This window comes from Ailuropoda melanoleuca, chromosome 4 (assembly GCF_002007445.2).
Source record: "Ailuropoda melanoleuca isolate Jingjing chromosome 4, ASM200744v2, whole genome shotgun sequence".
NCBI classification, from domain to species: Eukaryota; Metazoa; Chordata; class Mammalia; order Carnivora; family Ursidae; genus Ailuropoda; species Ailuropoda melanoleuca.
The window spans coordinates 19,985,843-19,997,886 of record NC_048221.1 but is presented as its reverse complement, the minus strand read 5'-3'; the positions used below and the strand labels follow the sequence as shown (position 1 = coordinate 19,997,886).

Below are 12,044 nucleotides of genomic sequence, written 5' to 3'. Positions count from 1 at the left end.
TGCTCTGCCAAGATCAGGGCAGGAGAAAGAATGGAACCCTGACACAAGGGATGGGATCATTTGGGTTGATGGTCCTCCAAATCTTGAATTTTCAAATTCCCCGGAATCCTGTGAGTCTGAAGACATGTGACACTCCTCCTTAAACTCACAGATAGCAGTGACAACAGAAAGTGGGAAACTGAAGGAGCAAACTACATGGGCGGGTAGCCTCAACTCTTGGGGAACCCACCACCATCCTGCCACCATCCCCTCTCAGCACATACTCATGTGGGATTATAGGGAACCCCTTGGGATCAGCTGACATAAGGAAAACACCTGAGCCTGATTTATAGCTTGTTAAGCTTAGTATGTATATGTCATCCCAAAATGACAGCTGAGCTACAGCATCAATCAAGGATAGCCTTGAAAGACACTGAGTGGTGAGGAAAAGTCCTCTCAACGGGCAGAGTTTCAGGCTGTACATCCACTTTGTGTGGCAAGAGAAGTGGCCTAAGACAAAATGTATATGGACTCTTCAGCAGTGCTGAATGGCTTCCTGGTCAGTTTCCTATCAACACAAAGACTGGAACATCAGAGACAAGGAAGCCTGGGCTGGAAGCAGATAGCCGGACATATGGGAGTGTGAGCATAGTGAATGTCTTTGTACGATAACAGGAAACATCCATTACAGAAAAGGCACTCAACAGCGCAGGGGATGAAATGACTGGGCTGGTTGATGTCAGCCAGCTCCTGTCACTCACTCTAGTACTGGAACCATGGGTTCTGGTCATGGAGGCAGAGACAGCGGCAATATATGGACCCAACAGTGCAGGCTCCAAGTTAGCGAGGCTTATGCAGCTGCGGCTACTGCTGTGTTCAATCCACGGAGCTGCTGTGTGCTTGGTAAGTCAGAGTACGCAGCTTCTGTTTCTGACAAAAATTCACAGAACTGATGATCGTTAAGTTGACAACGGCAAGTGAAGCTTACCATTGACATTACCACTTCACCCACACAATAGATGAGAGTATTTTCCGTAAAGTACCTATTGGTGAATAATATAATGAGTAACCAAAGGCTGCAAGCACTTTATATTTTTATAAACTTTGCAAATTTGTTCAACTAAACCTTTTTGTGGCTTTCTTCACACATGTTTTCACCAGGTCAGTTTTATCACATCCTAGCAGATTCCACTTCATGTGGTTTTGAATTAGTGTTTTTTCAACTTCTTCAGCAAATATTCTCAACCGTATTTGTTTCATGCAGACTATTCATAAAGCTGAAATCTTCCGGCCCCTTCAAACCTGCCAGTCACCCTTTCCATGAACAACAGCTGAGCTGTATTGGTAACATCTGCCAACTCATCAAGAGCCAAGGAAAAACCATTTGATATCATTTGCCTTGTTTTAAATTGACGATTGGTTTTGTTCCCAGTGTCTTGAACTCTTGGAGCAGCTTTTCCCGTTGAAAGGCTAATAGTGTTAAGTTTATTTTTGTCACAATTTTTTTTCCAGCTGCTGCAATTAAACATAATCTAATTAGCTCACCACTAATAAACACCTTTTCTTGCTTGGCTAACAAATGAGCAATCTGCAAACTAACGTTGCTTGCAGCTTCATTTTCACTTTTTATTTTTGTAAAGAAATCCTGCTGTGATTAGATACTCCATTTGAAACTTCTAAATTTTATGATCATTGCTTTCTTGTGAGTTAGGAGTACTGTGGATTGCTTCGTCTGGTGATGTAGATATATCATACTGTATTGCTTTAGCACAGCTGTAATGCTTTGCTATTGTCTTAAAAATGTGATATTTAAAGTCTACTTTCCCCTTCCTTTCTTGTTTGACATGATGGGTATGTATGTATTGGTGATTAAAAAAAAGTCAGAGTGCAGCGATACATGGGGCACTAAACACTGTTTAGTTACAACAGTACCACTGCAATTTGTTGTGTGTTGAGCAGCAGTGGGAAGTGTGGGAAGGCCACATACTGTCCCTTTCACAACTACTCAAATCTGTCATTGCAGTGTCAATGTGGCTACAGGCAACATTTAAACAAATAAGTGTGCCTGTGTTCCAATATAATTTTATTTATGGACACAAATTCGCATTCATATAATTTTCATGTGTCATGAGATTTTTTTGTTTGTTTCTTTCAACCACTGAAAAATGTAAAAACCATTCTTTGCAGGATGTATAAAAACAGTCAGTGGGGGGGGGGGACCTGGGTGGCTCTGTCGGTTAAGCACATGCCTTCGGCTCAGGTCATATTCCTGGAGTCCCACGATTGAGCCCCACGCCATGCTCCCTGCTCAGTGGAGAGTCTGTTTCTCCCTCTGCCCTTCACCCCACTCATGCTCTCACTCTCTCTCTCTCTCAAATAAATAAATAAAATCTTAAAACGAAAAAACAGGCAGTGGGCTGGATTTAACCTGCTGACATAGTTTGCCAACCCAAGCTCCAAATCAATGCCCATTACATGGTGCCGTGTCCCTAATAGGTAGAATGTATGTGTCTCAGAATCCATGTGGCAGTGGTAATGCATCTATGAGCACTCCTTCCAGTTATACATGTGGAAATTTGGGCTTTGTGTCCCTGCAGGCTCCATCTGACTGGAGGTTCTAGTTTCTAGGGAGGAAGGCAGTCATCAAAGGTCATAGTAAGAGTCCCATTAAACTTAAAGCTATGGCTGAGACTCAGTCACTTCAGAATCTTTTGCCAAGAGACAACCAGGTAATGAAAGGAGTCACCATACTGGCAGGGATAATTAACCCTGGTCATCAGGAGAAGGTGAGGGGGCTGCTGCCAAACTATGTAGGCAGGGAAGACTATGGGTACTGCTTGGGTGATTCACTGGAAGATCTATTGGTGCTTTGCTGCCCAGGTGTGATGGTAGATGGACACAATCATGGCATGAGAAGTATGGTAACTAGAGAATCAAATACCTCAGGCATGAGGGCCTGGATAACTACTCCCCCTAGTCAAACTGCCTAGACCAGCAGAAATGCTAGTCAAAAGTGAGGAGAATCTAGAAAGGGTGGTAGAAGATGGGGGAAAGGAGTGTGTATCTTCTCTACATCCCTCTAGAGCCCCACACTGTCTCCCCATATTGCAAATGCACTCTTCAGTGACCTCTGGGCCTATGACCCTGAGACAGAACCAGGTCCTCACAATAACCACATGGGTCTTCAGAGGCCAGGAGCAGGCAGAAGTGGGGCCCTTCTTGTGTAGTGGTTGTCCCTCACCCATCTCCTGGCTGTAACCTTGAGGCTCTCAGGGAAAGTGGAAGGCAGGAGAGTTCTTGAGGCCTTTGAGACTGAGATGAAGTCCCTGGCTGGTCCTGGGGGCTTCATGAATTTTCTGGTCTGTATGGGTCCTGCTTTCCCAAGGGCCTGATAACTAGATGACCTCGAGTTAGGCCACAGGAGGTTTAGCCGCAATGAAGGAGTTTATCCTGTTCCCCCGATTCAGCTGTCTTCATCAGAGATGTTTATTGCTAATTTTTATGTATATCTTCCTAATCCTCACCCCTTTAAAAATAATGCTTTTACAACACATGTGTATAAATATATACTTAGAGTTCATCTTGATTTGATGATTGCTAATCTTATACATCTTTCTATATCAGTACGTAGGACACTCATTCTGTTATTTGGAATATCATTGTTTAAATGAACTAAAATCCATTTAATAAGTACCATCCAGGCTTTAATGAGCATCATGATACATTTTTTGTCAATGGGTTGGTATTTGAGGTGTTCTTTGTAGCCAGAACTCTGGCCATTCTGGTAGGAAAGAAAGGGCAGGTCTTCTAGGTTTTTCTTAGAAAGGGACTCAACTGCTGACAGCCATCCTGGTGCCTGAGTCATAGGTGCCCTTATGACATCATATCTCTCACCCTTCCTCCACTTCTGCTGCCAGTGTGTGGCTGGAGGAGTACAGACCTGAGAGTGATGGGACCATCTTGCCCCTAACCATGGGTAATTTAGTAAAGAGCAGACCTGAGGGGGATTTGACCATCCAGCACAAGTCACAGACATTTAATGTTTTGTAAGAGATAGTCAGATCCATCCAAGCTTTCTGGGGCAGCAGTAAATTTCCCATAGATACCTCTGGATGGGACACCCCCCCCCCCACCTTGTCATGTCCGAGGTCCTGGGAAAGGCCAGGAAGCTATGTGGTTGACTTGGCACCTAGTAATGAGGAGAGCACGGTTATTTTCTTCAATGTTTTTCTCTCTCCACTCTGATTACAGGAGAGCAAATTTTCCAAGTTATAGTCAAAGATGATGAAGTCACACTGGTAGAGCAGAGCAAAGGGGAGAAGAAGTTATTCTTCCCCTCACAATCCCACCCATACCATTGCTACTACCCTCCCCACTCCTCCATGGGTAGATGGTTCCAGGCTCTACTATGTTGGGGAGAGCCTTGACTTGTGACCCTTGGGGTTTAGTAGAGTATCCCAAAAGTCTGTGACCATGTAATTTGTTGTCTAAAGAGAGATGCTTCAGTGAGTGAAAGGGGCACTTATCAACATTGCTCCAGGACAGCAGGCATAAACCCAGCATGCCAGGCAAACGGAGATGAATAGTCACCATACACAGAGCTAGAATGAACATGGATTGACTCCTCCTTGGCTATCCTTTCTCCCCATTTCCTCCTTAGGCTGAGATGTGGGTCTGGCCAAGATGTGTGGATTGTGACAAGGAGGTGGACAAACAGTATGAACTCAGACTACACAAGGTTGGGAGCTACAAGGTGGGGACTGTGTTTAGGGAATGCAAAAGGTAGAGCTACAGGAAGATTGGATCTAGAAGTGTGTGTGTACATGTGTATCTTTGTACTGACGAATGTGTTAATTGGTGTTTAAGTTCTTAATAAAGTGGATAAGGCAGAAGAATCTTTTAATACTTTGGTGAGGCAGAGGGGAGACAGTAGGTTGTGGGTGTAACCTGAACTCAGAGGTGAGAGGGCAGGGGGAGAACAGATGCCACTTCTCCAGAAGAGGGGAGGAGTCTGAAGGATGAGCCATGGATCTTAGGTAAATGGTCAGGTCCAGGTGAAACTTGAATCTCTTTCGCCTCTAGAGCATGGTGTTCTTGCTCTAGACTAGCCAACGAGGTCCACGCAAAACTGGGTGACACTTCAAGTGTAGATGGAGACCCTGAGACTCAGAGGGCAAGACGGTATGTCCATGCCCATTAATCAGAGAGTGGCAGATGCAGGACACTTACTTGGTCTTCTGGGTCCTGCTGTTGCCCAAAATGGCTCTGCTGAATGTCAGAGAAAGGGATGATTGTTGATAGAGATCAGGGCTTCTTCCTGGCACACGTTAGGGCTGAAATGCGTGAGTTTCTTAAGTGTCCCCTTTTTTTTTGCAAGGCCCCCAAATAAAGATCACCGGGAAACAGGAAGCGGCCATGATCATCCAGGCGTGGTGGCGGGGCACCCTAGTACGCCGAACACTGTTGCACGCAGCAATCAGAGCATGTATCATTCAGCGCTGGTGGAAGCAGATGCTGGTGAAGCTGCTGGAGAGGAAGAGGAAACTGGCCCTAGATTTCTACGTTCATCAAGAATGGGCAGTGGTCAAGCTGCAATCGTGGGTCCGCATGTGGCGCATACGCCTTCGTTATTGCCGTTTGCTCCACGCTGTCCGCATTATTCAAATGTATTGGCGCTGGCATAATTGCCGCACCCGTGGCTTTATTCAGGGCCATTACATCTTCAAAGAAAGCCAACTGAATCTTCAACTTGAAATCTCTTTAGGCACACAAGCTTGTAGAGTGCAACAGTGCATACCCCTTCCAATAAAGGAATGATCAGGTCTGCTCTATGTGTCCCCTGCTCTCTCTGTAAGATTTCAAAGAGGTCATTGAGCTAATGATGGCATCTCATAAATCAGTTCTGAGGAAGAGGCTGGGTTTGTCTGAGATCCAGAGTGGAGAAGGATTCTGAGAGTCCGGTGCTGGATGAATAGGACCTTTGAACAGATGGATTAGCAATGTCTGCCATGGGCAGGAGAGTTGGGGCTTCAGGGTCCCCAAGTTGCCCAACTCCAGGGAGACTCCTTTACAGTGTGGCCCATGTAAACGGTGCCCTCTATAGTTGTGCAACATGGAGGACTGTGTCATCTTTGAAAAATTGTGGTAAAATACACATAGCATAAAGCTAATCGTTTTAACAATGTTTAAGTAAACAGCTCAGTGGCATTAAGTATATTGATGTTGTACAATTATCACCACCATCCATCTCCAGAACTTTATTCATTGTGCAAAATTAAAACTCGGTACCCATTAATCAATTATTCTCCATTCTCCCTTTCTCCCAGTCCCAGGTAACCATCACTATACTTTCTGTCTCCATGAATTTGATCACTGTAAAAACCTAATTTGAGTGGAACTATATAGTATTATTATTATTATTATTATTATTATTGATGGACTTTTTTCATTTAGCATGTGTACAAGATTCACCCATGTTGTAGCATGTGTTAGAATTTCCTTCTTTTCTAAGGCTGAATAATATTCCGTTGGATGTATGTACCACATTTTTTTATCCCTTCATCCATGGATGGACACTTTGGTTGCTTCCACCTTTTGGCTATAGTGAATAATACTGCTGTGAAAATGATTGTACAAAGATCTCTTTGAGATTCTGCTTCTGATTCTTTTGGGTATATACCCAAATGTAGAATGGCTGGATCATACAGTAATTTTATTTTAAAATTTTGAGCAATTGCTATGCTGTTTTCCATAGTGTCTATACCATTTTACATTCCCATCAGCAGTGCACAAGGGTTCTAATTTCCCCACATCCTTGCCAACACTTGTTAATCTCTCTTCCTTTTCTTTCTTTTCTTTCTTTCTCTTTCTTTCTTTTTCTTTTTCTTTCTTTCTTTCTTTCTTTCTTTCTTTCTTTCTTTCTTTCTTTCTTCTTTCTTTTTCTTCTTTCTTTTTCTTCTTTCTTTCTCTTTTTTTTATAGTAGCCATCCTATGGATGTGGGGTGGTAGCTCATTGTAGTTTTAATTTGCATTTCCCTAATGATTAATAATGCTGAATATCTTTTTATATGCTTATTAGTCATTTGTATATCTTCTTTGAAGAAATATTTATTAAATCCTTTGCCCATTTTTTAAAAAAGATTTTATTTATTTATTTGACAGAGATAGAGACAGCCAGAGAGAGAGGGAACACAGGCAGGGGGAGGGGGAGAGGAAGAAGCAGGCTTCCAGTGAAGGAGCCTGACACGGGGCTCAATCCCAGAACTCCAGGATCACGCCCTGAGCCGAAAGCAGACACTTAATGGCTGAGCCACCCAGGCACCCCATGTAGTGAACCTTTTAACACACAATGTTCATTTTACATTTCTTATAACCTGTTTGATTTAAAGTCTATTTTGCCTGATATTAGTGTAGTTGTCCCTACTCTCTTTTGGTTATATTTGCATGAAAGATCTTTTCCATCCTTTCACTCTCAACCTATTTCAGTCTTTTAATCTAAAGTGAATCTCTTGTATGGGTGCCTTGTTGGCTCAGCTGTCAAATGTCTGCCTTTGGCTTGGGTCATGATCCTGGGGTCCTGGGATGGAGCCCTGCATCAGGCTTCCTGCTCAGCGGGAAGCCTGCTTCTCCTTCTCACACTCCCCTTGCTTGTGTTCCCTCTCTCGCTGTCCTGTCTGTCAAATAAATAAGTAAAATCTTAAAAAAAAATAAAGTGAATCTCTTGTAAACCGCATATAGTTGGGTCATATTTTTTTTTGTTTTATTGAGATATAATTGACATATAATGAGTCATATTTTTAAAAATCCATTTTGCCAACCTCTGTCTTTTGATTGGGGACTTTAATCCACCACAGTCATTATAGATAATGAGGGACTTACTTCTGTCATTTTGTCATTTGTTTTCTATATGCCTTAAAGCTTCTTTGTCGTTTATTTCATTACTGACTTCTTTTGTGTTTGATTTTTTGTAGTGAAACTTTTCTTTCTTATTTCCTTCATGTATATTCTAGAGTGATTTTATTTGTGGCTACCACAGGGATTACATTTAACATCCTAAAGTTGTAATACTCTGCTTTAAATTTGTATCAGGGTAAATTCAGGAACATACAAAATTTGCTCCTATATAGCTCTGTCCTCCCCTTTCAGTTACTGATGTCACAAATTACACCTTTATGAATTGTGTCTTAAATTCTAGATTAATAATTTTTAAAAGATTTTATTTATTTATTTATTTGAGAGAGAACACAAGTGGGGGGAGGGCAGAGGGAGAAGCATACTCCCTGCTGAGCAGGGAAGCCTGATGCGGGACTCCATCCCAGAACCCTGGGATCATGACCTGAGCCAAAGGCAGCCACTTAACCAACTGAACCACCCAGGTACCCCTAGACTAATAATTTTTTTTAATGCTTTAGTCTCTTAAATCATGTAAAAAACAAAAAAGTGGAGTTAAAAACCAAAGTTACAGTAACTTTTTTAAAAAGATTTATTTATTTATTTGACAGCCAGCAAGAGAGGGAACACAAGCAGGGGGAGTGGGAGAGGAAGAAGCAGGCTCATCGTGGAAAAGCCTGATGTGGGGCTCGATCCCATAACGCCGGGATCACGCCCTGAGCCGAAGGCAGACACTTAACGACTGCGCCACCAGGCGCCCCTACAGTAACTTTTAAAATTAAAATATTTATTATTCATTTATTTTAAAAATTCCAGTATAGTTAACATACAGTGTTATACTAGATTCAGGTGTACAATATACTGATTCAACAATTCTACACATTACTTAATGCTTATCATGGTAAATATAGTCTTAATCCCCTTCATCTATTTCACCCATCCCCTGCCCCTCAACACCCCCTCTGGTAACCATCAGTTTATTCTCTATAGGTAAGAGTCCTGTTTTTTTGGTTTGTCTCTTTTTTTCTTTATTTGTTTTGTTTCTTAAATTCCACCTAAGTGAAATCATATGGTATTTGTCTTTCTCTGACATTTCTCTTTGCATTGTACTTTCTAGATCTATCCGTGTTGTTGCAAACAGAAAGATTTCATGCTTTTTATGGCTAAATAATATTCCATGGTGTATATATACCACATCTTCTTTATCCATTCATCTGTTGATGGACACCTGGGCTGCTTCCATCATTTGGCTATTGTAAATAATGCTGCAGTAAACATAGTGGTGCATATATCCTTTAGAATCAGTATGTATTCTTTTTTTTCTCCAGTTTTTCTATTCTTTGGGTAAATACCCAGTAGTATAATTGCTGGATCATAAGGCATTTCTATTTTTAAAATTTTTGAGGAAGCTCCATACTGTTTTCCACGGTGGCTGTACCAGTTTACATTCCCACCAATAGGGCATGAGGGTTCTTTTTCTCCACATCTTTGCCAACACTTGTTGTTTCTTGTGTTTTTATTTTATTTTATTTTAGTCCTTCTGACAGGTGTGAGGTGGTATCTCACTGTGGTTTTGATTTGCATTTCCCTGATGATGAGTGATGTTGAGCATCTCTTCATGTGTCTCTTGGCCATCTGTATGTCTTCTTTGAAGAAATGTCTGTTCATGTCTTCTGCCCATTTTTAAATTGGATTATTTGGTTTTGGGGTGTTGAGAAAAATAATAATTTGAATTAAATGTGGGAGATGGATTCCTGGTCCTTCCTTTCTGCCATGTTTTCTCTAGCTTTGACCTCATATAAAGGCTTTTGTGTAAACATAAATTTCCATTTTTTCTGGGAATAATACCCAAAAAGACAATTTCTGAATTGTATGAGAATCGCATGTTTAGTTATTTAAATAACTTCAAAACTGTTTTCCAGAGTTGCCATACCATTGTAACATTCACACCAACAATGTATGAGAGATCCAGTTTCTCCATCTTTTCACCAGCATTTGGTCTTGTCACCATTTTTTGTTTTAGCCATTCTGATGGGTGTGTAGTGACACTTCACTGTGGTTTTAATTTGCATTTACCTAGTGGTTAATTAAGTTGAATATCTTTTCAAGTGTTTATTTACCATCTATATACTCTCCAGTGAAATGTCTGTTAATATTTTTTGCTCATTTTCTAGCTGGGTTATTTCTTTTTTACTGTTTTGCTTTGGGAGTTAAAAAATATATATATATATTCTAGCACAGTGACATCAGGAAGATGGTGGAAAAGGATGTTCCCTGCTCATATTGCCCTTCAGCAGCAATAACTTGGCAGCCATTCATGGACAAAAGCACTTTGTGGGAGCTCTGAAATCCAAGTAAGAGATTGTGAAATCCCAGTGGAGTCAAGACCTAGGAGGTCCATTTTGAGAATGTTGGCCCATGCCCAGTGGCTGACTCATCCAACATGGTCTTATCTACACACCTGAAAACAGCTCTGTGCCCCGTTTGGCTTTGATCTTACAACCAGCACCACACATCAAGGAATCTGAGAGGAGCCATGTGTGTTTAGGTCTTAGGCAACAGGCCCACAGACCTTGGCCCTAGTTGTGACCCTGAAGTGGCCTGTGAACCAGCTCTAGCCCCACTCAGCCACAGCCTGGGAGCCCCTGGAGGAAAGCCTGTTAAACTTGGTCTGACACAGAGCCCTCAGCTCAAGTTCCTCCCCACAGCAGTCTGCGAGCAATCCTGACAGCCCAGGGGTCCAGTGGGAAACAGGCCCCTCTGTACCCCAGGGCATCCTGAAATGGCCCTGTAGTTTGGCTCTAGTTCCTCCCAGCTTCAGTCCATAGTAAGTCTTGCCAGCCTGGGGACCCACTGGGAGAAATGCCCATCAGTGCCCCTGGAAGCAGGAGAGTCAACTTTGGTATGACAGCAGATTCATGAAATGGCTTTGTGACTTGGTTCCAGCCCATCTCAGTCACAATCCATGAACAGTCCTGCCCACCCAGAGACCAACTAGAAGACACATGCATCTGCCTCCAGAGTCAGGCTTGCAGAGCTCAATCTTGGCTATGAACACAGAGGCAGCCTTGGGAATCTGTTCCAGACCCTCTCAGCCATGATCTTGGCCCTGTTCTGCCTGCCCAGGGCATACCCAATGTCCTGGCAAGAGCTTTGTTAGGGACCTGGTGGGAGCCACACTCATCCATATACCTGGTAACAGGCCTGCTGTCTGCAGACCCAGCTGTGGACCTGAAGTGGACACTTGTCCCAGCACCAGCCCTTCTGAACTAGGTCCCAAAGGCAGGCACGTTGATGCAGGGATCAGATAGGATCCATGCCTGTCCAGGTCCCTGACAACAAGCCCAACAGTGAACCCTGCTGTGGACCCAACAAAGGCCACGACTCAGTTCCAATCCAGCTTGACTATGATTCTGAAAGTAATCCCACCAGTCTGGGGAACCAACAGTCAAAGGTCTTTACTGGCCAAAACCAGTCTGTAAAGAGTAGAAGAGGCGTTTGCTCCCTTAAATGCACAGACACCAACACAAGGCTATACACACCATGAAGAGTCAGGCAAACATGACACCAACAAAGGAAACTCATAATGTTCCAGTAAGTGAGCCTAAAGAAATGGAGATCTGCAAATTGGCTGACAAAGAATTCAAAGTAATCACCTTGAAGAAGCTGAATGAAATGCAAGAGAACACAAACAACTAAGCAAAATCAGTAAAACAATGAATGAACAAAATAAGAAGTTTAGGAAATAGAAACCATAAAAAAGAAACAAACAGAAATCCTAGAGCTACACAATACAATGAAAGACTGAAAATCCAGAGAAAGCTTAAAAGGTAGACTTGATCACACAGAAGAAAGAATCAGGGAACTCAAAGACAGGTCATTTGGAGTTAGCCAGTTAGAGAAACAAAAAGGAAAAAAAGAATGAAAAAGAATGAATGCCTACGTGAAAAATGGAATTCCACTAACTTAACAAATATACACATCATAAAATTCCCAGAAGAAGAGAGAGGAAGGGGCAGGAAGTTTATTTAAAGAAATAATAGCAGAAAATTCCCTATATTTTGGGAGAGATATGGACATCAAGGTACCTGAAGCTCAAAAACCCCAAGAAAGATCAACCCAAAGAAGACTACTCTGAAATAATTAGAATCATATTGTTAAAAGTCAAAGACAGG

The 12,044-nt window shown here is 42.3% G+C and overlaps 1 protein-coding gene across 2 annotated transcripts; it reads left to right on the top strand.

The window, feature by feature from the left end:
- Positions 1 to 3,900: 3,900 nt before the first annotated feature.
- On the top strand, positions 3,901 to 5,796 carry LOC100474384 (IQ domain-containing protein F5). Of its 2 annotated transcripts, XR_002142611.1 has the most exons (3): positions 3,904 to 3,955; positions 4,640 to 4,732; positions 5,357 to 5,394. XR_002142611.1 is itself a non-coding variant. In XM_011224661.2 (2 exons), the coding sequence occupies exons 1-2, from the start codon at positions 3,952 to 3,954 to the stop codon at positions 5,794 to 5,796; spliced, it is 444 nt and encodes a 147-aa protein (XP_011222963.2). In that variant the 5' UTR covers positions 3,901 to 3,951. The 2 variants fall into 2 exon arrangements, 1 of the variants encoding a protein (XP_011222963.2); XM_011224661.2 differs by lacking the exon at positions 4,640 to 4,732 and having other exon boundaries at positions 3,901 to 3,955; positions 5,357 to 5,796.
- The last annotated feature ends 6,248 nt before the right edge of the window (positions 5,797 to 12,044 follow it).